The 26,860-nt window shown below is 35.5% G+C and overlaps 1 protein-coding gene across 6 annotated transcripts in view; it reads right to left on the minus strand.

Annotated features, from left to right (window-relative positions):
* LRCH2 (leucine rich repeats and calponin homology domain containing 2) overlaps positions 1-26,860 on the minus strand; it is a gene marked incomplete at both ends in the record, with an annotated part of 85,893 nt that overhangs the window by 21,879 nt on the left and 37,154 nt on the right. For 4 of the 6 annotated variants that reach the window (XM_080909931.1, XM_080909930.1, XM_080909929.1 and 1 more), the window contains 8 exons: positions 8,432-8,536; positions 10,739-10,797; positions 10,900-10,997; positions 11,184-11,295; positions 11,597-11,684; positions 20,521-20,654; positions 26,029-26,165; positions 26,250-26,355. In XM_080909931.1, coding sequence (XP_080766057.1) covers positions 8,432-8,536; positions 10,739-10,797; positions 10,900-10,997; positions 11,184-11,295; positions 11,597-11,684; positions 20,521-20,654; positions 26,029-26,165; positions 26,250-26,355 — 839 coding nt within the window. Of the gene's footprint in view, positions 1-1,199; positions 1,278-8,431; positions 8,537-10,738; positions 10,798-10,899; positions 10,998-11,183; positions 11,296-11,596; positions 11,685-20,520; positions 20,655-26,028; positions 26,166-26,249; positions 26,356-26,860 lie in introns of all 6 variants that reach the window. The other 2 variants (XM_080909926.1, XM_080909927.1) reach the window with 1 other exon arrangement.

The following is a 26,860-nucleotide window of genomic DNA, read 5'->3' on the forward strand; positions in this document are numbered from 1 at the left end:
GTCGAGCCATTGCATGAACACTCTGTATATATCTAAGTCTGACTTCAACAGAATATAAAGAAATGCTTTAGGTACTTTTTGGAATCATTTCCTTTTTATTAGCATAGAAAATAACATGAGTTATGTTGGTAGTTCATAATTATTTTGACAAAAGCCAAATACAAAATATTACCTTTAAATGCAAAAATCAGTATTAAAGAACAATCTTTTTATTTAAAAAAAATCACAAAATACTTAAACCTTCTAAACTGTAGTGGGAAACAGTATTAGGACAAAGATAAAGAATAAGGAATCCTTATAAAAACAGAACTATTTGCCCATGGTTTTATGTAATTCTAAGTATTGATCTCAATGTCAAAAGTGGTACATTAGAAATTATCTTTAATTAAAAGAAATAAATGAGCATATTAATAATTTTATTATTACATATATAATAATTTAAAATTTTAAAATTAGTGCTGCAATAAAGTCTCTACTTCTTAAAAGAATTCTTTATACATCAACAATCTAAAGAATATTTTAAAATCTAAATATATTGCATATGAACCAAACACACACTGGTAATTATGGTTCTATGGTGGCCATAGAAAAAGCAGGTGGTGCTAAGCTCACATTTTCATTAGCATGGCTCTTACTACAGCCTCACTAAACGAATACAATGATGTGAAAAAGGTCAAGTATTAGACCCAAACAACTGTATATCTGAGCAAAACAATCACAGCATTAAGCACACTTTAAAATTATGTATATGTGCTAATAACAAAGATAATGGGATTTAAATAGAATTTTTTAAAACATAAAAAAAATGAGAATAAATACTACTCAAGAAGGAAAATCAAATTATTTTTAAGGGTAACTGGTCAAGCTATTATAATCTTCACCATCAAAAAAATGATGGCTCTCCACACACCACTAACTGGTATAATGGGATAGACAAAAAGTAACTGAAGCACATGTACATGTAAAAATGTATAATGTATTTACAAATTAATCTGGGTAGAACTATGGAATGTACACAAAAATTTTGTGTTCTACTGTGTACTAAAAACGAAATATCTATTTTACCTAAAAGTCTAACCCAGATTATTAAGAATCTTCTCTAACACAGTTCCCAGTTCTTATTTAATGCAAAATGTTAAGACAGTTCAGCCACATAAGTCTGACCCCTTAATGCTATGGCTTCCACCAGCTCTAGATACCTTGATTTCCGTCCTGCTGCTCTGGTCCTCTGGAAGAGTTTGTCACTGAATGATGTTCTATAACTTAAAGGCCTCCATCTATATTCACATTTCACATATAGCAACCAAACCAAAAGATGGGAGAAGGAAGATGGTTATGGAGAAGACAAGGAAGTCATTAGTAAAGGAAACAGAAAAGAAAAGAATGGCTAGGTTTCAAAGGTTAAAAGAAGTATCCAAGTAGTTATAACAAATTTAAAGTTAATATGATAGCTCCTCAAACTAAATTGTTGATATAATCATATTTTAAAAAAATCACAAGAAACATGTCATAATATGTTTCATAATTCTAAACAGAAGCAATAAACTTCTCAAAATCCAGTTTTAATGTCTTTGATCATGTTAGTATTACTTCAATTATATGACCTTTAACAATTGATTTTTTGTTATCTAGCTATGAAAGAAAATATTCAGAAGCACATCCTTCCACAATAAAGAAAAGCTCTCAGGACATACCCAAAAGTAAATAAAAATACTTATGACAATGTAGCACATATCAAAATAGTATAGAATAAGCTAGCAGAGTAATTTACAATGGGAATCTGTTTAATGAAGTAATTCTTAAGTCCACATATACAATCATCTTTACTTTAGGATAATAACCAAATATTGATAAACTGGCTAAACTCCACTAGAAAATCAGTATAAGGTAAAGCACAATAACCATTTTTCGAATGCTTACATAATAAATATGTAGGGCTGATTAAAATATAAGAAATAGACAAATACTTTATAGGGCATCATGACAGTGTTCTCATTCTCAAGTGAACATTAAGAATAGTCTTGCTTATCATAAATCACACATACACCCAAAAAAAGATACTCTGATATTAGCATTTTTGTTCTCAGCTCCCTTTTCACAATTTTCTTCCCAATTCTGAAAAGCTTGATATTTATATAGGTTTAATTAAATTGTGGTGAAAATGCTTAGTTATCTCATATGCATAAGGTCTGAGTTTGATCCCCAGTAACATAAAACATATTTTTACATTAACATGAGATCTATTGAGGAATCATTTTTAAGTGTGAAGTTTACTGTTAACTGTAAGCACAGTGTTATAAGCAGACATATACAATCTATTTATATCATAAAATTATTTTTAAGATACTAATTTTTGCCGGTTTGAACCTGTGCCCAGAGCAGGCCTGGGGCACCTGGCTTTGTATCCACTCCAACAAAACCCAGAGAAATCTTGACCCCCTGGTGCTCTAACACACCCAGAATCATAGGTGAGGTCACATTTGCCCCAACATCTGGAATAACTGAGACCCTCGGATCCAGGGACACAGGAACCCCGCCCAGCCAGTGGCATGGGTTCCTTCTGGCTTAAACCTGCTCCCAGAGCAGACCTGGAGCCCTGGTTCTGTACCCACTCCTATAATACCCAGAGGAAGCCTGACCCTGGGTGCTCTAACACACCCAGTATCACAGGATCTCAAAGGAAGCTCAACTCCCAGGAGATCAGACACAGCCAGGATCACTTGAGCTCTGACACACTCAAGATCACATCTGAGGCCACAACATCTTTGCCAACATCCAGTGTACCTGGAACCCCCACAGAAACCAGGGAAACACAAACCTCTTCCCAGCCAGCGGCCCAGATTTCTTCTAGTTTGCACCTGCCTCCAGTACAGACCCAGGAACCCAGCTCCCCACCCACTTCTGCAACACCCAGAGAAATCTTGATTCCCCAGAGCTTTGACACAACAGGATCTCAGGATCTTGGTCACACCAAGATTTCAGGATCCCAGAGGCAGTTTGATCCTCAGGAGCTGTGACACACCCAGGATCTCTGGATCCCAGTATCACAGGATCCCAGAGACAGCTGGACTGTCTGAGAAATTCTGACACATCCAGAATCATAGGAGGGACAGGCTCCAGTCAGAGACAGCAAGGGCAGGTAGCAAAAGAGATAACCAGATGGCAAGAGGCAAGCACAAAAACATAACCAACAGAAACCAAGGATACTTGGTATCATTAGAACCCAGTTCTCCAACTAGAGCAAGTCCCAGATACCCATCACACCAGAAAAAAAAAAAAAAAAAAAAAAACAAGATTCAGATTTAAAATCACATCTCATGATGATGATAGTGGAATTTAGGAAGGACATAAATAACTCACTTAGAGAACAGAGGTAAAAAACTAGAAGCCCTTAAAGAGTAAATAAATTTCTTAAAGAAATAGAGGAAAGCACAATCAAACAGGTAAAAGAATTGAGCAAAACCATCCAAGATCTAAAACATGGATATAGAACCATTAAATAAAACACAAAACAAAGAAGACAACCCTGGAAATTGAAAACATTGGAAAGAGATCAGGAGTCAAAAATGCAAGCATCACCAACGGAATACAAGAGACTGAAGAGAGAATTGCAGGGGCAGAAGAGACCATAGAAAACATTGGCACAATTGTCAAAAAAAAAAAAAATGCAAAAAGCTCCTAAACCGAAACATTCAGGAAATAGAAGAAAGCAAAGATTCCCAACCTAAAGAGCCAGTAAATATCTTCAACGAAAATATAGAAGAAAACTTCTCTAGCCAAAAGAAAGAGATGTCCATGAACATACAAGAAGCCTACAAAACACCAAACAGATGGGGCCAGAAGAGAAAATCCTCCCGTCACATAATAATTAAAACACCAAATGCACAGAACAAAGAAAGAATATTAAGAGCAGTAAGGGGGAAAGGTCAAGTAACATATAAAGTGAGATCCATCAGAATTACACAAGACTACTTAATAAAGACCATAAAAAGCAGAAAATCTTGGGCAGATGTCATACAGACCCTAAGAGAACAAAAAATCCCAGCCCACACTATGATATCCAGCAAAACTCTCAATTACCATAGATGGAGAAACCAAACTATCCCATGACAAAGCCAAACTTAAAAAATACCTATCCACCAATCCAGGCCTACAGAGGATAACAGAAGGTAAACTTCAACACAAGCAAGGAAACTATACTCAATAAAAAGCAAGAAATGAATCTCACAACAAACCCAAAAGAAGAGAACCACACAAACATAATTCTACCTCTAACAACAAAAGTAACAGGAAGCAACAACTATTGGTCCTTGATATCTCTCAACATCAATGGACTCAATTCTCCAATCAAAAGACAAAGACTAACAGGCTGGATATGAAAACAAGATACTAATTTTTAAAGCTATTTTTGTTTGATTATTTTGTTGGAGAATGACAGTTTTTAGACTTTATTTGAGCTATATGCTCTTTAGAAATACGTTCTACAATTTAAGTTCAATTCCTGGGTTCAAAAATCCTCTAATCTCAGCCCCTGGGTATTGAGGAAAGATACACACTACTATATCAGCTTCACGGAATCTTAATCTATAACCAGAGATATAAGAGGCTGTTTTATAATAATCTGAATCCTTGTGAGTCAGCTCCATGATGCTCTATTCACTGACCGCTTGCCCCAGAGTTTTGGGTTAATAATTTTCTCTCCTAGTATCTTCTGTTTATCTCCTAGAACATTAACATTAATGAAATAAAAGTACAAACTTTCTCAGCAAATGAAAGGTTTTAACTACGTAGTATAAGCTAAACAAGTGGCAAAGGAGCTATGGCAAAATTATCACTGAACTCAGTGTGGGCATTGTTCCAATCAAGCCTAGTTTGAGAATATAAATATGGCTCCATTTAGATTAGATCTAAAATTATGTTTAATTTCAAGCAATGATGGAAGAACAGTTCAGTATGTAGTCAAGGGAGGAGTCCTGGGTTGTTGGGGGTGTTATTTTCTGGTACACCTGATTAATCTTATACTATATAAATTATTTTTATTTATTTGAAATGATAATTATTATTTTATTTTTAAACTGGAATAGCAATAAACAAAAGAAAGACAAAAATCTATAATAATTGTATTAAAACCTAACACATAAATTGTACATATGCTCTGTAGACCTTTTAAAAAGTAGATTTATTTCTCCTTTGTCTAGCTGGTGAGAGTTACATTTAGCCTTATTGGAAAAGATCACCATTTTTTAAAGTCTCTACAATGATTGTTATTTTTCTCATAGTAAAAAAAATAGTAATGCTTAATAGTATGTTATCTTATTACCTGGTAACACTGGAAAAAAAGATAATGAAGAAGAAAATCAGATAAAGATGAAATTAGCTTTGTATACATCTTAAAGAATTAAAGTGTTTACAGAGAATAAAGAAAATTTAGAAAATTTAGCTAAACTAATAAATTCGATTAACTTTAAATTTTACACTGTTAAAGAATTCAGTTAACAAATATTATAACACCGTGTATTCTGTTACAAGGTAGAAGGCGCAATACTAGGTGCCATTTTCTACTAGTTACAAAGGTAACACCAAAGCAAGCCCTTCGAACGATGGCCTACTCAGATGACCCCCCAATATAAGCTGCAGGGAATAGTCAAGAAACATAGATAGAAAAAACTAAATGAAATAAGTAAAGATGAAAATGGAGAAACAACTATGAATTCAAAATGGAATCTAAAACAAAAGTCTCAAATGGAAAATGGATATTACTGTAGAGTCTTAAAATTATCACTTTTCTCTTTTCATGATGAAAAATAAATCTGCTAGCTAAAGGAAATAGGAACGCAAGTAATTTTTATGTCCCAAGAGCTGGTGGTAGTATGCTTCATTAAGTCAAACCAACCAGGTGATCCACAAAACCTTATTGTGACCAGTTTGTAAAAGGCAGATTAGAACACACTGATTGGTTATCCCAAACCAACTGATCCACCCTGAAAACATGCTTACAAGTTATACAGACTGAGCAGGCTGTATATATGTACATCATATACATATACATATACATATACATATACATATACATATACATATACATATACATATACATATACATATACATATACATATACATATACATATACATATACATCCATGAACATAGACATATCACAATAATTAAAGAAGAACTCCATGAATTTGAACTGGAGAGTTATGTGTGAATTTGAAGGGAAAAAAAACAGAAAGTAGAAAATAGGTAATTCTGTTATAATCTCAAATGTTATTTTGAGAGGGCATATGAGAAATGAATTGTTAGAAAAGATTAAACAGCATAGCACACAGAAACATTTACATAAAGCAGTGATGCAAGAAAAGTGTAAACTGAGAATGAGAATTCAGTATAGAAATGATAAAGACAGTTTTAAGAGAAAATGTAGTGGCAAAAAAGCCAAATGCCTACTTATCATATTATCAATTGTCCAGTTCCTCCCAAACGCAGATTCTGTACTTCACATTTGATGTTTGCTTATCTTGTCTTTCTAGTTTTACATAGATGTATTTATTTTGTTTGTGCATATCTGTTTTGCACACTTGCATGCCTAAGCATTTGTGGTAAATTCAGAAGGCAGGCAACCTGTGGGAGTTGGTTCTCTACTTCTACCATATAGGTTCCAGGGATCAAACTCAAGTTGTCATATTTGTCAACAAACACCTTTATGCACTGAGCCATCTCACCAGGACTAACGTGTTTGTTTGTTTTGTGGAACTGAAAATTCAAATTGGACCCTTACACATACTGGGCAATAGTTTCACCACTGAATTAAACACCAGTGAATTATACATTCTTTTCAGGGTTGTTTTTGTATTATGAGACATAGCTTAGTACAGCCCAGGCTGGTTATCAACTGTTCACCCTCAGTCTTATTAGGTCTGGGATTAGAGGTATGTATCACTATACCCAGATGCTAAGCATTCTTCTAAGTATGAATATATATATATATATGAGACTTTGTATCACATGTGTCTGGGTTCCTATGGAGGTCAGAAAATTAAGTCCCCTGAAGGTGAAGCCCACCCAAGTTGGGTGCTGGAAAAAAAAATCCAGCCTTCTAGAAAAGCAAAGAGTTCCCTTAGCCCCCAAAATATCCATCACTCCAGCTGTCAGATGCTAAGTTTTAGTGATATATTTAAAACAAATGCCAACATATTTAAACATTAAACTTGTGAAGACATGATCACCATGTTAACCAAAAACACATATTTTGAATAAGTAAAAAGAAATACTACTTATATCCTATATATAGCAAAATTATCTTATTAATTTCCTTATGAGAAAGAAACAGAAACTTAAGTCAAAACTATAAATTTAAGATTTTCAGTAATGTTATGATGTATGTACTATATAGCTAATAGTAGGAGTAGCAAATGTTCCATTTCTTATACTAAATCTGGGTTTTAACCTCAGTAGGTAAATTGTATGCTATATGCAAGCATAAGGACTTGCATTCAGATTTTCTGCACTCACATAAAAATCCAGGGACAGATGTCATGAATGTATAAACCTTAATCTGGTAAGGATGGTGGACCCTGGAGACTCAATGGTCAGTACCTCTAGCCAAACAGTGAGCATTAGGTGTAGTGGGAAACTGTGTCTCAAAATATAATGTACAGAGCAAGTGAAGACGTCTGATTTGAACCTCTGACCTCCATGTGCACGCACACACAGTCATGCACTACACACAAACACACACACACACACACACACACACACACACACACACATTTTAAATAAACTTAAGGTGATTGTATACTCGTGAATTCAATGCCTTGTTTGTTGACAAAGATATGTATTTGAAGAAAGCTGAACCAGAGGGGGATAAGGTTGTTCACCCAAGAAAGAGACAAGTATGAATTTGGGATACTCAAATTCTGAACTGATTTACTCAACAATTAAATAATTCACCTCTATTCTGGAGAAATGGTATATCAAATAATTAAGAATCTGATACTAAAATCTAATAAATAAACCTTACCAGTGTGGTACATACTCAGGAAGAAATGCTTATAGTGTAAATAATGTTACCGTGAGCTATGATGAATATAGGCAGACAAATCAGATACTAAGATTAACATAGAAGTAAACTGTGAGGTACATTAATTAAGGCTGTGGTGTAGCTACAGAGCAGAGGTCTTGCCCAGAACAGATAAAGCCTTGAGTTTTATCACCAGCACCCCCAAAATAAATAAATAAAGTGCCAAACCGAGGACACTCAGTTATGTATGGAATTTCATATTTCTCTCCTAAAGATTCCCTTCTGTCTTTTAACCACTTGCAAACAAAGACTTAAAGGCCCTTATTGTGTGCTTGATACTTCATTTCCTTAAGTTTATCATCTCTTACTGATAAGTCTGACTACTCAAATCTCATTACTGAAAAAAATACCTGTTCTTCTGTTCTTGCTTCAGTAACTGAGCAGCTATCTTCCTCAAATCAGTTACTTCTTTCAAATCTTCTTCTTCTTCGGGAAGTAACTGTTCTTTGTCAAGTCTGAAACAAACACAGTTAATCAAAAAATAAAGCCAACTCTACTTTGTCAACATATAGATATAAAAACTGTTGTTTTTAAATGCCACATGAAAGCTAATCCATTTGACTTTATATTTAAAATACTAAAATGAAATATAAAAACTTTTAGGAAAATACATCTGCATTCTCTACTCAATATTACTGTAGCTATCAAGTGATGCTAAGTTTGAGATGTATAGCGGTCACAATAATTTAACAATACACACTGCTCAGTATTGAGTATAAAAAAGACGGGAAAGATCCACATGGCCTGTTCTTAGAAATAAAGAAAATATTGGAAACTTTTTTCATTTTGCCACACTGTTTCTAGAAGTTTACTCATTTGGATTTTAAAAAGCTCTATGAGAAACAAAGAAATTAGTTCAAATGATATTTTCAAATTTTACATAAATTATGAAAATATATTCAAATATTAATAAAATGTAATTCATTAAATAATTTGCATTTATATTTTCAGCACCCACATAAAAATCCAGAGATGACTGCACCCTTATTGGTTAGAGGTACTGACCATTGAGCTCCAGAATCCACTGCCCTCACCAGATTAAGTTCTATGGATTTATTAAGAAATAATAAAAATATTCATATTTTCCGGGAATATCATTTTAACATAAAAAGCTAAATTAAAATTGAGTTGTTCTCCAAATTTTAATTATTTATGTTAAAAGCACTTCATTTTATAACAATAACCATAAATAACAATGATGTTAACAACAGTATTCTATGTTATGACACCTTACAGACTCTGGTGCCACTTAAAATTAAAAGACACTCTCTTCATTTGATGAGGAAAGAAATTAATAGAAGAATGAAATCTAAAGAATACAACAAAATGGTGCCACAGGCTTGTAATCTTGGGAGCCCAAGGCAGGAGGGTCACACTTTTAAGGCAGCTCAAGACTACAATATGAGGTCAAGTTTAGCCTTGCCAATATAGCAAAACCCTATCTAGAATGCAATTAAATAAAAAGAAGGCTGAAGCAATAAGGAAGGTTCTGAGAACATTATAGAAGATAGAAAGGAAAGTAAAAGCCAGAAGGCAGGGTGGAGGGCTGCAAACAGTTACTTCACAAAAACCACAGTTAGCTTCTTTTGGGCCCACAGACCTATCAACAATAGGTAAAGAAAGTGGGGAATCCATGGCATCCTACCATCCTCTCTGAACTACAGGCAACTGATAGTCTTGGAGAGGGTGAACCACTGTGTTTGGTTGCATATCCACTGAGTCACTGCGTTCCAAGAGATAGTTGGGAATCCATAATTGACACGGGCAATTAATCTCAGTGGGCCACAAAACAAAATGAGTAGACAGGAACAATATGTGAGAAAGGTTTGTGGAGAGTGGTGACACGGGGGATGAGAATGACTAGTATGCCTTATGTCCATCTGCAAAATTGTCCAGAAACTCATTAGTTAATAAAGTAGGACTGAGTGGTAGGAATTGTCTGGCATGCTGAAGGCTCCACAGTCAATCCTGGGTATTAGAAAAAAGGAGAAGTTTACAAAACAAAACTTCCCTACTGGGTAAGAGAGAGGATTAGTAACAAGTGCTTAGAAAATTAACAAATTTCTAGGTGTGTAGTTTAGAGAATATGTGTTTATCAGACAGGAGGCCTGGAGCTCAAACCCTAGCACTTAACAAGATTACCGATAAAGTTACTTGAAGAAAAAAAATGTGCAGAGAAAACTAGGAAAGCTGGAAGAAGATTCAGTTCTGACACTAGTGGGTACTAAAGAAGAGCTTTTAATAGACAGTATAAAGTATTTTTAGTAGATAATATAAAATGTTAAATCATGAAACTGAAAGTTCAAGTTTCAGAAATTCTGAACTCTAGGCCTTAGCTTCCTTACTGGTAAATTGATACTGATGGTATTCCTATGAGGAACTCAAATGAAGCAGTATTTGTGAAGATACAGTCCATCTAGGTAACAAAATAATACGAATGGTTATTATTCTACTTCAAGGAAAAAAGCAAATGTCTATTATAACTATTAATTTGATTAAAGAAATCAAAGTACTTGAAAGCTAACTACCTGAACATGACATGGGGAAAACCATGACATATGAAATGTTTCTCTTAAATGCTCTCAAGTAAGAATACATAATGAATAATCCAAGTATTCATAATTCACACTTTATTTTGAAAATGAGAGCATACTCACTTCTTTTCGTTTCCAAGTTCTTCATTTTTCTGAGCTTTTTCAGAGCACTTTTCTTTCCCCTTATTAAAAGGAAAATTATCATTTTTAAATCGCATGGTGTACTTTTGTATGGTCAGAGTGAAGTGAATATTAACAATGTTCCTTGAGTTTTTCTCACTTACCTTAAGCAAAGATACAAATGACCCAATATGTGTATCTCCTTGTTCAGGAACTGCTACATCTTCCGTGCTGGGATCAATAAAATCATACACCTCCTGGTCTAGGTACAGATTAATATTATAAAACATAATAGGTGTTTGGATTATTTTAGTGCTCAAGATAAAAGTTTCCCCTTTTAAATATATCTTTAAATCTTACAAATTTTAAAAGTCTATTTTAGATAAAAATCTCATTTTGATATGGGCTGTGTAAATGTGTTAAACCTAGGAGACAGCACGTAAATTACCTTTCTGACAATCAGGCTTGCTTCCTGCTACATGACTGTCGTTTCTTGATGTTTGCTCTCTATTCGATTCGGAGACTTGTGAGTGAAGGCTGATTGTGTCATCATCTGATGGCTGAAAGGAACAAGCACAGAGTATAAATGAGGCACATGGAATGCAGGAGGAAGCTTTTGCTTCGTTGATTAAATGGGAATTACAAAACATCTACTTAACATCTCCAGACGTCCAACCCAAATTCCATGTTACGATGAATGTTCTACTTTTAAAGATCAGTAGCTACTCCTTCTTTTGAAGTCATAAAATATAAAAAACTTACATTGGCTTGTAGAAGTAAAATCCAATGCACTCAAGTGCCTCTGCTTGAAAGCACTAAGAAATAGCAAAGCAACACAGGCCAGCAAGAGAAAAAACTCACTTCCGTTGTAGACAATCGCTTCTCTCCATTATCACTTCCAATTCCAGAGTCAGGGCCATGATTTTTATTTGGATAAAAGTCTTCCATGCTGCAGAAAGAGAAATCCTTGGTGCAGCTAGATATTTTTCTCAAATAAACAAGGCAAGTTACATTAAACTATCTCTAGATAATGCATAATATATATATATATTTGATGTCAAACATCCTTAAAGGAGGAAATACCAGAATTTTCCTATAAAATATTTTATTCATGTCATTTAAGCATGATTGCAGGCCTGGAAGCACCAGCCTATAATTTGAAAGGCATAGCTGGAGAACCTCAGAGTAACAGACCATACTGGCTTACATCCAGATCAGACAGTGAAACCTTGTCACAACAAAACAAAACACACTAAAAAAAAATCTTCAACTTCACTAGGAGGTGGTGGCATGTGACTTTAATCCCAGCCCTCCAGAGGCAGAGGGAGAAGAGTGTCTGTATTGGAGCCTGTTCTACAGAGGGAGTTCCAGCACAGCCAAAGGCTACACACATAAACCCTATCTCGGAGAGAACCAAATAATAAAAATAAATGAATGAATGAATGAATGAATAAATAAATAAATAAATAATATATTAATTAATGAATTGTTTATTATTATTCAATACCCCAAAGAGATATTCCTTGATGAAAGCCTTAAAATATGACTAGAAATATTTCTTTTTTTTAAACCATTGAGCTACGATTTTTTTAACAACTTTATTTTACAAAACAAAGATAAATGTACAGATTTTCAGCATTTTTTGCATACAATTATAAAATACAGTTTTGTCACTACATTTTTTTAAAGGTTTGATAGTGTGATAAAGATCCCACCAGTAACAATGAGCATAAAGTACATGTAAAACAAAACGCAACCTGGAAAAAGTCAAAGTTTTCTTGGTGTGTAAAGATTTTTTTTTTTTTTACAATGAGCAGACAGTACATGTAATATAGGGTACAACCCGGAATTTGTCAATCTGTCCTTGGTGGGTAAGGATTGAGCATGACTTTTTTTTTAAACAACTTTATTTTACAAAACAAAGATAAATGTACAGATTTTAAATATTTTTTGCATAAATTATACATTTTTGTCAGTACTTTTTTCAGATTTTAACATAATTTTTACATAAAACTATATGAATATATTTTTTAGTCAGTACTTGATTTTTTTTAAGGTTTGATAGTATGCCTTGAAAACTTAATAGTTACAATGAGCTAAAGTACATGTAAAACAAAATGTAACATGGAAATAGTTAAAGTTTTCTTGTTTTGTAAATATTTCTTTTGCTTTTGTTTTGTTTTCTTTATTTCTTGGACTTCATACAGTCTGTGAGTTGTTTCTGGGGGAGTGCAAGCCTCTGGGGTTAGCATCCCACTATCAGTGACTGCATATTATGTCTGTTCTTTTGTGACTGGGATATCTCACTCAGGATGATATTCTCTAGATGCAGCCATTTTCTTAAGAATTTGGTTAAGTCATTGTTTCTGGTGGCTGAGTAGTATTCCATTGTGTATATGTACCACAATTTTTATATCCATTCATCTTCTGAAGGACATCTGGGTTCCTTCCAGCTTCTGGCTATTATAAATAGAGCCGCTGTGAACATTGTGGTGCATATATCTTTGTTGTGTATTAAAGTGTCTCTGGGGTATATGCCCAGAAGTGGAATAGCTGGGTCTTCAGGTAGTACTATATCCAATTTTCTGAGGTATCGCCAGACAGATTTCCAGAGTGGTTGTATTAGCTTGCAACCCCACCAACAGTGGAGAAGTGTTCCTCTTTCTCCGCAGCCTCACCAGCATCTGCTGTCATCTGAGTTTTGGATCTTGGCCAATCTGACTGGTGTGAGATGGAATCTCAGGGTTGTTTTGATTTGCATTTCCCTGATGGCCAAGGATTTCAAGCCATTCGATATTCCTCAACTGAGAACGTTTGTTTAGCTCTGTACCCCATTTTTTAATAGGGTTATTTGTTTCTCTGGTGTCTAGCTTTTTGAGTTCTTTGTATACCTTGGATATTAGGCCACTATCAGATGTGGTGTTGGTAAAGATCTTTTCCCATTCTGTTGGCTGCCGTTTTGTTTTCTTGACAATGTCCTTTGCCTTACAGAAACTTTGTAATCTAATGAAGGCCCATTTGTTGATCTTTGACCTTAGAGCTTGAGCCATTGGGGTTTTGTTCAGGAAATTTTCTGCTGTGCCTATGTGTTCTAAGGTTTTTCCTACATTCTCCTCTAATAGTTTCAGTGTATCTGGTTTAATGTGGAGATCTTTGATCCACTTACACTTCAGCTTTGTACAAGGAGATAAGAAAGGGTCTATTTTCATTCTTTTGCATGCTGAATGCCAGTTGAACCAGCACCATTTGTTGAATAGGCTTTCCTATTTCCATATTATGTTTACAGCTCCTTTGTCAAGAATCAGGTGACCATATATGTGAGGGCTCATTTCTGGATCTTCTATTCTATTCCATTGATCCACGTGCCTATTTCTGTACCAGTAACATGCAGTACTAAGAACAATTGCCTTGTAATATAGCTTGATGTCCAGGATAGTGATTCCCGCAGATGTTTTCTTGTTGTTGAGGATGGATTTCACTATTCTAGGTCTTTTGTTATTCCAGATGTAATTGAGCATTGACCTTTCCAACTCAATGAAGAACTGAGTTGCAATTTTGATGGGAATTGCATTGAATCTGTAGATTGCTTTTGGTAGGATTGCCATTTTTAAAATGTGGATCCTTCCAATCCATGAGCATGGGAGATCAATTTTCTGAGATCTTCCTCAATTTCCTTCTTTAGAGGTTTGAAGTTCTTGTCCTACACGTCCATCACTTGCTTAGTTAGAGTCACACCAAGGTATTTCATAGATTCTGTGACTATTGTGAAGTCTTTTTGAAAATTTCTTTCTCCACATGTTTGTTCTTTGAATATAGGAAGGCTACTGATTTGTTTGAGTTAATTTTGTATCCAGGCACTTTGCTGAACTTGTTTATCAGCTATAGAAGTTCTCTGGTATTTTTTGTGGGGTCACTTAAGTACACTATCATGTCATTTGCAAAGAGTGATGTTTTTACTTCTTCCTTTCCTATTAGTATCCCCTTGATCTCCTTTTGCTGTCTAATTGCTCCAGCAAGGATTCCAGTACTATGTTGAATAGGTGCGAGAAAGGGGGCAGCCTTGTCGAGTCCCTGATTTTAGTGGGATTGCTTGAAGTTTCCCACCATTTAGTTTGATGTTGGCTGTTGGTTTGCTGTATATTGCTTTTATTATGTTTAAGTATGGACCTTGGATTCCTGTTCTTTCCAGGACTTTTAACATGAAGGGGTGTTGAATTTTGTCAAATGCTTTCTCAGCATCTAGTGAGATGACCATGTGATTTTGGTCTTTGAGTTTGTTTATATGGTGGATTACATTGATGGATTTCCTTATATTAAACCATCCCTGCATCCCAGGGATGAAGCCTACTTGGTCATGATGAATGATCTTTTTGATGTGTTCTTGGATTTGGTTTGCAAGGATTTTGTTGAGTATTTTTGCATCAATGTTCATAAGTGAGATTGGTCTGAAGTTCTCTTTCTTTGTAGGGTCTTTGTGTTTTAGGTACGAGGATTGTTGTAGCCTCAAAAACGGAGTTAGGTAGTAATCCATCTGATTCTATCTTTTGGAATAGTTTGGAGAGTATTGGTGTTATATCCGCAATAAATGTCTGATAAAATTCTGCATTGAACCCGTCTGGACCTGGGCTTTTTTTGGTTGGGAGGCTTTTGATGACTTTTTCTATTTCTTTAGGTGTTATGGGATTATTTAGATGGTTTACTTGGTCCTGGTTTAACTTTAGGATCTTGTATCTGTCTAGGAATTTGTCCATTTCCTCCATATTTTCCAATTTTGTGGAGTATAAGTTTTTGTAGTAGGATCTGATTTCTTGAATTTCCTCAGTTTAAGTTGTTATGACACCACTTTCCTTTCTGATTTTGTTAATTTGGATACTCTCTCTTTGCCCTCTAGTTAGTCTGGCTAGGAGTTTATCAATCTTGTTGATTTTCTCAAAGAACCAACTCTTGGTTTTGTTGATTTTTTCAATGGTTCTTTTTGTTTCTATTTGGTCTATTTCTGCCCTAATTTTGATTATTTCTTGCAGTCTACTCTTCTTGGGTATATCTGCTTCCTTTTGTTCTAGGGCTTTTAGCTGTGCTGTCAGGTTTCTGATATAACCTCTCTTCAGTTTCGTTTTGGAAGCACTTAGGGCTATGAGTTTTCCTCTCAGTACTGCTTTCATTGCATCCCATAGGTTTGGGTATGTTGTGTTTTCATTTTCGCTGATTTCTAGAAGATCCTTCATTTCTTTCTTTATTTTTTCTTTGACCCTGCAATTGTTTAACAGAGCGTTGTCAGGTTTCCATGTGTATGTGGGTTTTTTGTTGTCTTTGTTGTTGTTAAAGACCAGCCGTAGACTATGGTGATCTGAGAGGATGCATGGGAGTATTTCAATTTTCTTATATCGACTGAGGCTCATTCTGTATCCAATTATGTGGTCAATTTTCGAGAAGGTGCCATGGGGTGATGATAAGAAGGTGTATTCTTTTACTTTAGGATGATATGTTCTGTAGATATCTATTAATTATAATTAGTTCAAAGTCTCTGCTAGTTTTGCAGTGTCCTTGTTCAGTTTCTGTTTCCATGATCTGTCCATTGGTGAGAGTGGGGTATTAAAGTTTCCCACTATTATTGTGTGGGGTGCAATGTATTTTTTGAGCTTTAGTAGGGTTTCTTTTATGAATGTGGGTGATATTTTATTTGGAGCATATATGTTAAGGATTGAGAGTTCCTCCTGACAGATTTCCCCGGTAATGAGTAAAAAGTGTCCTTCCTTATCTTTTTTTATAACTTCTGGTTGGAAGTTTACTTTATTCGATATTATAATAGCCACTCCAGCTTGCTTCTTGGAGCTGTTTGCTTGGAAGTTTTGTTCCCACCCTTTTACTCTGAGATAGTGTCTGTCTCTGTCTCTGAGATGAGTTTCCTGTATGCAGCAAAAGGCTGAATTTTGTTTATGTACCCAGTCTGATAGCCTATGTCTCTTTATTGGGGAGTTGAGTCCATTTATGTTAATAGATATCAAGGAATAGTTGTTTCTGTTTCCTGCTATTATTGCTTTTGTGGGTTGAGTTGTGTCTGTGTCTTTTTATTCTTTTGGTTTTCTTGTTTAGGAGTTTTCTTGTTTTCACTAGGCTGTATTTTCCCTCATTGTATTAGGTGTTCCAACTATAATTCGTTGTAGTGCTGCGTTTGTGGTCACATATTGTGTAAATTTAGATTTGTCTTGAAATATCTTCATCTCTCCATCTATGGTGATTGATAGTTTTGCTGGGTATAGCAGCTTGGGCTGGCACTTGTGCTCTCTTAGGGTGTGCATGATATCTGTCCAGGCTCTTCTAGCTTTCATAGTCTCTGTTGAGAAATCGGGTGTGATTCTGATTGGTCTGCCTTTATATGTTACCTGACCTTTTTCCCTTGCTGCTTTCAGTATTCTTTCTTTGCTTTGGGCACTTGGTGTTTTGACTATTATGTGTTGGGAGGTATTTCTTTTCTAGTCCAACCTATTCAGTGTTCTGAAGGCTTCTTTTATGCTCGTGGTCATCTCATTCTTGAGGGTAGGAAAGTTTTCTTCTATGATTTTGCTGAAGATATTTACTGTGCCCCTTAGTTGATACTCTTCTCCCTCTTCTATTCCTATTATCCTTAGGTTCGGTCTTCTCATTGTGTCCTGGATTTCCTGGACATTTTGGGTTAGGAGCTTTTTGTTTTTTGCATCTTCTCTGGCTGTTTTGTCTATGTTTGCAATGTTGTCTTCTGCCCCTGAGATTCTCTCTTCCATCTCTTGTAATCTATTGGAAATGCTTTCTTCTGTGACTCCTGATTTCTTTTTTAGGTGTTCTACCTCTAGGGTTATCTCTTTTAGTGTTTTCTTTATTGTGTCAATTTCTGTTTTAAATTCCTTCTTCCATTCCTTCATCTCTTTGGTTCTGTTTTTCTCTAGTTCTTTGAGTTCTTTGAGTGTTTTTCTTGTTTCCTCTTTAAAAGCTTCTGAATCTTTTTGCTTTTCCTCTCGTTCTTGTTTAAGTATCTCTATCAGCATCTTGAGGTATGATTTCAGGTCTGTGTCTTCTTTTTCTGGAGTGTTTGGCATTCCAATGTTTGCTGTTATGGGAGAGCTGGGTTCTGGTGTTGCCAGGTTGTCTTGGTTTCCTGGGGATATACTCTTTCGCTTTCCTCTTGCCATTTTGTTATCAGTGATATGTTCTTGCCTTTCCCTTGTATCTGGTCTGTGTCCCTGGATCTCCACTGGTCCAGGTGGCAGATGGGCCGAGCCCTGTTCTGCGCCTCAGAGTCGCCAGGTGGGAACAGAAATTCCAATATTGTGTTCCTGGTCTCTGGATTGGGCAGGTCGGGGGCGTGCTTTCTGTGAGCACTCCGCAGAGATCTCTCTGCTCCCTGGCTGCCCAGATCTTCTACTCATCAATCTTTAAAACTTTAGGAACTGCTGGTCCGGGTGGCAGATGGACCGGGCTCTGTTCTGCGCCCTGAAGTTGCCGCCGGGTGGTAACAGAAGTTCCAAAGTTGTGTTCCTGTTCCCTGGATCAGGCAGGGCTGGGGGTACGCTTTCCGTGGGCACTCCACAGAGATCTCTCTGCTCCCTGGCTGCCTAGATCTCCTACTCACCAGTCTTTAAACCTTTAGGAACTGCAGTTCCGGGTGGCAGATCGAGATATTTCTTTCAAACTGTGTCACAATTTTAACTTTTGCATACATGTAAAGGGTTCCAATAAATTCATCATAAGTTGAAAAATATTTTAAATTAAAATGCATTCACCATGCATCTTAAACAACTTACATTATCAACACCCTGTCCACTGTAGAGCATTGCTTGCCTGCCCTTGTGACCCAGCAGCAGCTCACTGTCACTGCCCAGCCGCAAAGGGTATTGTCATACTACACACTGGCATCCCCAGAAAAGGTGAGAATACAGGATTCAAGAATGGTTTCTGCTGACTGCATGTAGCTTAAGTACCATGGAATACTTGAAAAAATGGTAACATGAACCATCACATGCCAAGAAACACTTGTGACTGTGTGTGTGAGAGAGGGAAGAAGGGGAGGAAGAGGGAGAGGGTGGAGAGAAACAGGGGGCTGAGGGAGTGAAAATAGGCATGCTATTGTACGAATGTGTTGTAAACTTAATTTCTGATGCAAAAGCATTGGCTTGTGTGGTCTGGTAGGGCTTTTGGCCGTAAGGGTACAGTCTTTGAAGGAGTTACTTTCTGGTCCTAGAAATAAATTTGCCACAGGAAGAAATTTGACAACATGTTTGTATCCCTCCAGTTGCTTCCCCTGTTACCTTTTGACGTGTCACCGAATATTCCTCCCCTATCTTGAATTTAATCAGTTTCCAAAACTATGAGCCACAAAAATGTCTACTTCTTAAAATTATAGCAGTATAAGATGAACTGAACTCTTATGTGTTCCTTGTTTTGTTTGTTCCCTGATTCTTCCACCTAGACTGTGAGTTCCATGAGATGCCAACACCAACATGTACAGCCTTCAACACAATACATCCTGAGTCTGACAGTAGGCATTCAATAGCGATGCATATCAGCGATGACTGGGAAAAATGAACACCATTAATAGTGAATCATGTCACTTGAAAAAATAATGAGCATATTATTAATACAGATTAGTATAGATATTAATCCTAACTTCAGTAGAATATTAATACTACTTTACTACTAATTTTAAACAAAATACAATTTAGGAATTAATATAATAACTAATATTTCATGGAGGCAAGAGAAAGATTCATGAGAAAATGATAGGTGGGGATTCAAGGCCTTTACTGTTCACAGCAGTACTTACTGCAATGCCATCCAAAACAATCAAATTTATCATAGAAACCTTTAAATAATTTTAGGTAACAGTCACCCTTTCTATAGTCTTAGCCCAGTCCAAGTTATTTTCTATATTTCTGGATGGAATTTTATTTTTAAAAAATCCCTCAGACCAATCTATATCTTGAAAGAATAAATGAAAAACAACAACATATCTACCATATTAAAATGTCATAAAGACAACAGCACAATCAAAGATCAATAATATATCATTTTTGACCAGGAGATAAAGAGGAATAGCTAAATGGTAGAGCATTTGTAGAGTTAAAAACAGGCTCTGCATTGAACTCCCAGTACTCCAGAAAAAGGAAACACAGACACACATACACACACACACATACACACACACATACACACACACACACACACAAACACACACACACATACACACACACACACACACACACACACACACACACACACAGAGCAATGGAGCACTTGCTTAAATTGAAGACTCGACATTGGGAAAAAAAAAAAAGAACATTAGTGTAAGGACCACAGGCATCTCCAAAATATCTTCTTCTTCCCCCAAAGTCAGATTCAACTAGCTATTTTAAGACAAGGTGATTATGAGGAAGTGTACCTTCCTGAAGACAAGTGGAGGGGGAGGGGGATGGGAGCAGGGTCAGAGAAGGGGATAACATTTCAAATGTAAATACAGAGAGTATCTAATAAAAACAAGTATTAATATGGTGATCAAAATAGGTTAGCAATTGTAACATAAAGGATGCCAGTGCTGTAACTTAAACTATAAAATATTTCTATTTTCTATGCTAAAATAACAACAACCTAAAGAAAAATCTTACATTTAGTTCAGTATCACAGAGGTTATTCAATGAAAAACTTCAATGGAGTTTTTAAACACAGGTTTAATTGGGCATTCATTATACTCACGAATGATAAATTCCTTTTACAACAAGAGGACAATCATTGTCTGAAGTTGTAAGGTTATTTACCTGTCTGTAAGAGGCTGAGAAGGCATTCTTTTACTCAGAGATGGAAGATCCAGGGAGTCTGGTTTCTTATCCATTCTACAACAAGCTTGTATATTTAAGTACTTAAATATGTGCACTTTACCCTTTAAACATATCTGTAAACAAAAAATGAAGTATTTAATAACAACTTTGAATTCAAATATTTATTTATTTTTATGTGAATGAGAGCTTTGCCTGTAAGTGCAAGCCATATAGCAGAGTCCAGAAGAGGACAAATGGTCCAAGGAATTAGAAATATAGATGGTTATGAGCCACCATGTGGGTGCTGGAAAACAAACTTCAGGTACTCTTCAAAAAGAGGAAGTACACTTAACTACTGAGCGGTCAATCTGTCCCATAATTGCAAACATAATGGAACACTATCTAGTGATTCGTATGTTGAAATAATCTCAAATTATGCTAAGATATCACAACCAGTATTTTAATAAATCATCTGTGACAATACTATAACAAGAAAAATCTATCATCTTATCAGAAAAGGGTTCTATAGTGGTTTTCTTCTTAGTTCATAGTAGGGTTATTTTTTCTATTCTTCTTCTAATTGAAAATAGATCTTTTCATATAATATATTCTCATTGTGGTTTCCCCTAACTCATCCCAGATCCTCTCCACTTCCAAACCCACCCAAATCTATACCCTTTCTACTCATCATCATCATCATCAAAAGAAAATTTATAAACTACATAGAACAAAGAAAATGCACAAAATCTATATGAAGATGCTAATACTTCATTCCCATAAAACCAATAAAACCAAAATTGAAAGCTATAATATATAAACAAAAGTTCTATAAAATTTAAAAAAATAGCTCAGACAACTCAATGTATGACAACAACAACAACAAAAATCTTTCAAAAATACAATTGAGTTCATTTTATTTTGTCCATCTGCTTCTGAGCATGACAACTGTCCTTGGCTGTGGTTTGCATAACCAGCGAGAATCCATTGGTAAAAGAATAGATCCTCCATTGCTATGATTGTCAGTTGGAAATAACTTCTGAGTTAGGGATGGGGCTTGTATCCTGTCTCCACAGGTCCCATCTTGCATCTGTGCAATCCCCGTGTATATTTCTTTTTAAAACAAACAGTTTTCTTTTATAAAGATTTATTTACTTTTACTTTATGTGTATCCATGTTTGCCTGCGTGTATGTAAATGTACCACATGCATAGCTGATGACCACGGAAACCAGAACAGGATGTGGGAAATGCTGGAACTGGAGTTCCATGTGCTGGAAACTGAATCTAGGTTCTCTGAACAAGCAAAATGGAATTTAACTGCTGATCTATATCTCCAGCCCATTTCTGTCTATATTTCACTCATATTTTCTTGTTAAAAGTAAAATTGACAAACTACTGAACACTAAATAATCTATATCATGAGCAATGCCTTTATTAGAAAAATTAGAAATATACTATTTACTAGATTATGGAAAAGGAAAATATACATATATAATCTCATCCACACTAAAAAATGATATAAAATGTGAAAAAATACTAATAAAGACTGCATAAGTAGAAAATAAATCATTTTTTAAAAAATATAGTGCAAGGCAGTGGTGGCATACACCTTTAATACCAATACTCAGTACAGAGCAAGTCCCAGGACACCCAGGGCTGGCTATACAACAAAGTCCTGTCTTGAAAACAAACAAACAAAAACAACATACAAACAAAAATTATAATAGTAATGCAGTTGGAATAAAGTTCAACTAGAAAAATGCTCAGAGAAAATATGCCTGTTGTTCATACAGAAAACCAAAGTTAAGAAAGAAAAACTACACAAAAGAAGGTATGCTGGCTGAAGATATGACTCACTCAGTAAAGCACTTGCCACAAAGGCATGATGACCTATGATTGATTCCTTAAATCCACATTATAAAACAACAACAATAAAAGTATAGTATACCCAAACTGGAATCCTAATACTCTTATGCCAAGATAAAATGTAGGAGAGAAACCTATCTTAAAACTGGCAATGAAAAAAATAGGGGAAAGGGGGAGTAGAGAGATGACTCAGCAGTTAAGAGCATTTCCATAGGTCCTGAGTTTCAATCCCAGAAACCACATGGTGGTTCACAATCATCTATAATAAGATCTGATGTCCTCTTCTGGTGTGTCTGAAGACAATGACAGTGCACTCATACAAGTAAAATAAATAAATCTTTAAAACTGGCAATGAGTTAGCCTTAAATTTCCAGAGACAAAACAAGAGATTCTTTTCAAACAAGTGGAAGATAAAAACCAATACCTGAGAACATGAGATTGTCCACTGACCACTATATTTGTACTATGGCATATGCGCTCGTGCGCACGCGAGCGCACACACACACACACACACACACACATAAATACAAACACAGAGTGAGAGGAGGAGGGGAGAGTGAGGGAGAGATTTAGAGGGGGATGTTAGTATTACTATATCTGATCTATTATAGTAATAAAACAGCATGATACTTGTATAGAAAGAGACATATTGATCAATAGAAAAGATGATCTGTAGAACTCAAGCTTGTATGAGAGTACACCTTAGCTGTCTTCAGACACACCAGAAGAAGGACATGGATCCCATTACAGATGGTTGTAAGCCACTATGTAGTTGCTGGGAATTGAACTCAGATCCTCTGGAAGAGTAGTCAGTGCTCTTAATCGCTGAACCATCTCTCCAGCCTCTTCATTTAACCCTTAGTCTATCATTTTTCTTCTCTGTCTCCTCCCACCTGTGTTCTCCCACCTGTCATCTATTTCCGATTCCTTGAAAATGTCTTCCTATGGCCGTTTACTAGTTCCTTAGTAGTCCTTATTTGTTTCTTGACTTCTATGTATACTCCAATTAGAACATACACATCTAAAGTGTCATGTGTGTGCATGTGAGAAAAAAAAAAAAAAAAAACACATGGCAATTCTTTGTCTGTGTCTGGACTACCTCAGCAGGGATAATTATTTCCAGAATTTTATTTTTCTTTATAAGTGAATTTTCATGGAGTAGATGTGAAATTTTTTCATTATCCATTCTTCAGTTGATGAATATCTAGCCTGTTTTCCTTTTCCAGTGAGCATAGGGGGCAAACTCTCTGTGTCAAAGGGTATAGAATCCTTTGGGAATATGCTCAGGAGTGGTACAACTGAGATGTGTAGCAGATTTATTTCTAGCTTTTTGAGGAATCAAGACACCAATTTCCATACTGGTTGCATCATTTTTTTACTCGTACTAAGATTATATATGTGCTTCCTTCATGCACATCTTTACAATCATTTGTTGGTCAATTGCTGTTGAGGGTTTTCGTTTGATTGATTTGATTTGATTTGATTTGTGTTAACAGCCATTCTAACAAGTAGGATGAAATATCAAACTAGCTTTAATTTTCATTCCCCTGATAGTTGAGGAAGGTTGAACATTCTTAAAATATTTCTTGGGTATTTGTATCTCTTCTTTTGAAACTTATGTGTTTCGTTTCATGCCCCAATTTTAACTGTTCATTTGTTTCCGTGATGTTCCGGTTCTTGTTTAAGTTATTTTCAATATTCTAGAGGCTGAGTTTTTCACAGAGATAAAGCTTACAAAAATGGTTTCCCATTCTATACGCTGGCTCTTTACTCAAATGATGGTGTCCTTTGCTACACAGAAAAAAAAAATTTATGTAGTCCCATTTATTAATGGTTAGCATTAAAGTCCCAAGATATCAGTGCCATTGTGGCTCCCTTAAAAATCCCTTGCAATGCTGGTCAATGTTATGGTTCTTTGATGTTCCATCTGGGTAGGGCTATTGTTTTCATCTATTGACATGTATGGTTCCTTCTGAAACTATGATAGCAAGTCCTCACTGAGGCTTCCAGGTCACTTTCAGATGGATTCCTCCAAATCCCTTAGATGATGCATGTGATGTCTTCAGCAACGGAATCTAACCTTCTTTTCCTGGAAGGCACTAAGGACATTGGCTACAGCATATATTGTTTTGGGGGTCCTTTTGGTGACCCTAACCAGAAACTTGAAAGGAGGTTTCTTATGCCTGATACTGGGGTATCTTAGATAATCTGTGGCTTTTGAGGGGTTAAAAACAGTCACATCACAGGATGTAAGACCCGCTCAATACAAGAAAGTTCTTGCTTGGCAGTGTAAATGTAGCCAATTATTCATGACGAAGAAGGCCATGGAATGTAAAGGAGAAAATACAACTTCAATTTACCTAAACCAGTATAAATTCTAAGAGCATTATGAATATGTATCCTTATAGTCACAAATAAGTTAAGCTCTCGGCATCATTACAGAGGGTTTTTTTTTTTTTTTTTTTTTTTTTTTTTTGCAATAGTCAGGGATGATTAAAGAAAGTCACAACTACAGGAACCCTGTGGAAGAAGAGGTAGAAAGATTGTAAGAGCCAGATGGGATGGTGGACACCAAGGAAACATGGCCTTCTAAACACACAGGGACCAATGCACATAAGAACTCAGACACTATGCTAGCATTCACAGGGCTGCAGGTTTCTGAGCCAGGCAAAGTTCCTGAGCTGATAATGGAAGTACAAAGAAGCTCCCATCTCTAACCCAGAAGTTATCTGCAATTGATAAATACTCACAGATGAAAACCTACGTTTCTTTAATGTAGTCTCATTGGGTACACAAACCACTCTGAAGGCCAGACCGCATGCCCAGCAGTAGACACCAACACAAAATAAATTCATAGTATTTTTGGAGGGGTTTTGTTTCATAATTCTTTGCCCTTCTGGGTGTATATATATTAGGTTATTCTTTATTGTTTTAGTGGATTCCTTGTGGCTTTAATACTCATTATATTAAAAGCTAAATTTAATTTTTCCATTTGTATTTTTCTATCTCTATGAATTCTATGCCAGTTACAAGAATATGCTGGAAGCCATATGTGACAAGTCTTTCTTATGAGAGATATCTTACTTCAGGCAAAGTACTAGCATGCAGCCCATCTTAACTCCCAGCATAGTATTGTCCTAGAGACACTCAAATTCTGACCCATATCTCAATACCCATTATAACATCACTCCAACAACAAAATAACAAGAAAATACCTGAGAGTATTCAGTCAGAATGTTTCTTCTTAAAATAACATTTACAATTAGAACTACAAAAGGTGATTTTAGCTTTTCTAAGTGCTTGTCTGCAACCTACACTAAAATTACTACCGAATTAAAATAAAAAGTCACATCTAGCAGGGCATAGTGGCACAGGCTTCCAAGTCGATCATTTGACAGGTAGAAGCAGGAGGGTCAAAATTCATACTCATCCACCATTTAGAGAATTTGAGACCAGACTAAAGATACACGAGATCTTGTCTTAAAATAAAATAGAACAAAATGTAAAATTTCAGTTCTTATAAAAACGATAGATAATGCTATATAAAAGACAAAATTGACTTATACGATATTACTTTAAATTTTAATAAATAGATAAAATCATAAACATCTGAGAAAAATAAGTATCATATACTTATTACAAACCTGTGCTGGTGGTACTTGCAATGGATTGTTATCCAAAATTATTACTTGTAAATGATGCAGCTTCCTATAGCAAACAGGAATTTCAGTCACTTTATTACAGGAGAAATCCAACTTGACTAATGGGAGATCTCCTAATTCTGTTCAGAAATGAAAAAAAAAATAAGTGAAATGTTGCACGGTTAGTCTATTATACAAATGAGTGAAAACAGTGAATATCTTACCATCTGGCAAAGCATGAAGATTATTTCTTCTTATATTTAGCTCTTTAAGTGAATGTAATTTTCCCATTTGTTGAGGAAGGACCTGAATCTCATTGCAGCTAATGTCCTAGGGAAAACGAGAAAATAAAGAGTAACGAAATTGTGAAGTACAAACACTCTTTCAATTTTAAACTTTAAGCACATGGCCAAATTGCTAGCAAAGTTACTTGTAATTTCCTTCTCTGGCAGATTTATATTTGTAATGGTTCATAAGTCAATAAGCCACAACAATAAAAAATGTTCTGTACAAAACAAGAGACTAAATTTAGTAAGTACACAAGTAAAACTCTTAGCTAAAGATCAAATCTCACCACTGAAATTACAATATGCCGAATGTTCAAGGTGAAATAAAACACTATGCATAACTATCAACCAACTAAAATAGTCTGTCAATTATTGCAGTTCGTTTTAGACTATTTAGAAAGATCAAAACCTCAAAAAGTCAAGCATTCAGAGATGTGAGCTAGAGAACCAGACACCATAGTCAAGGTAAGTTTAGATAAATTACTTTCTCCAAAAGACATATGAATATAGAAGTTACAAGCACATATATGAGTAGTCCAAATCTCACT

The sequence above is a fragment of the Micromys minutus genome (assembly GCF_963924665.1).
Source record: "Micromys minutus genome assembly, chromosome: X".
Taxonomy (NCBI): Eukaryota; Metazoa; Chordata; class Mammalia; order Rodentia; family Muridae; genus Micromys; species Micromys minutus.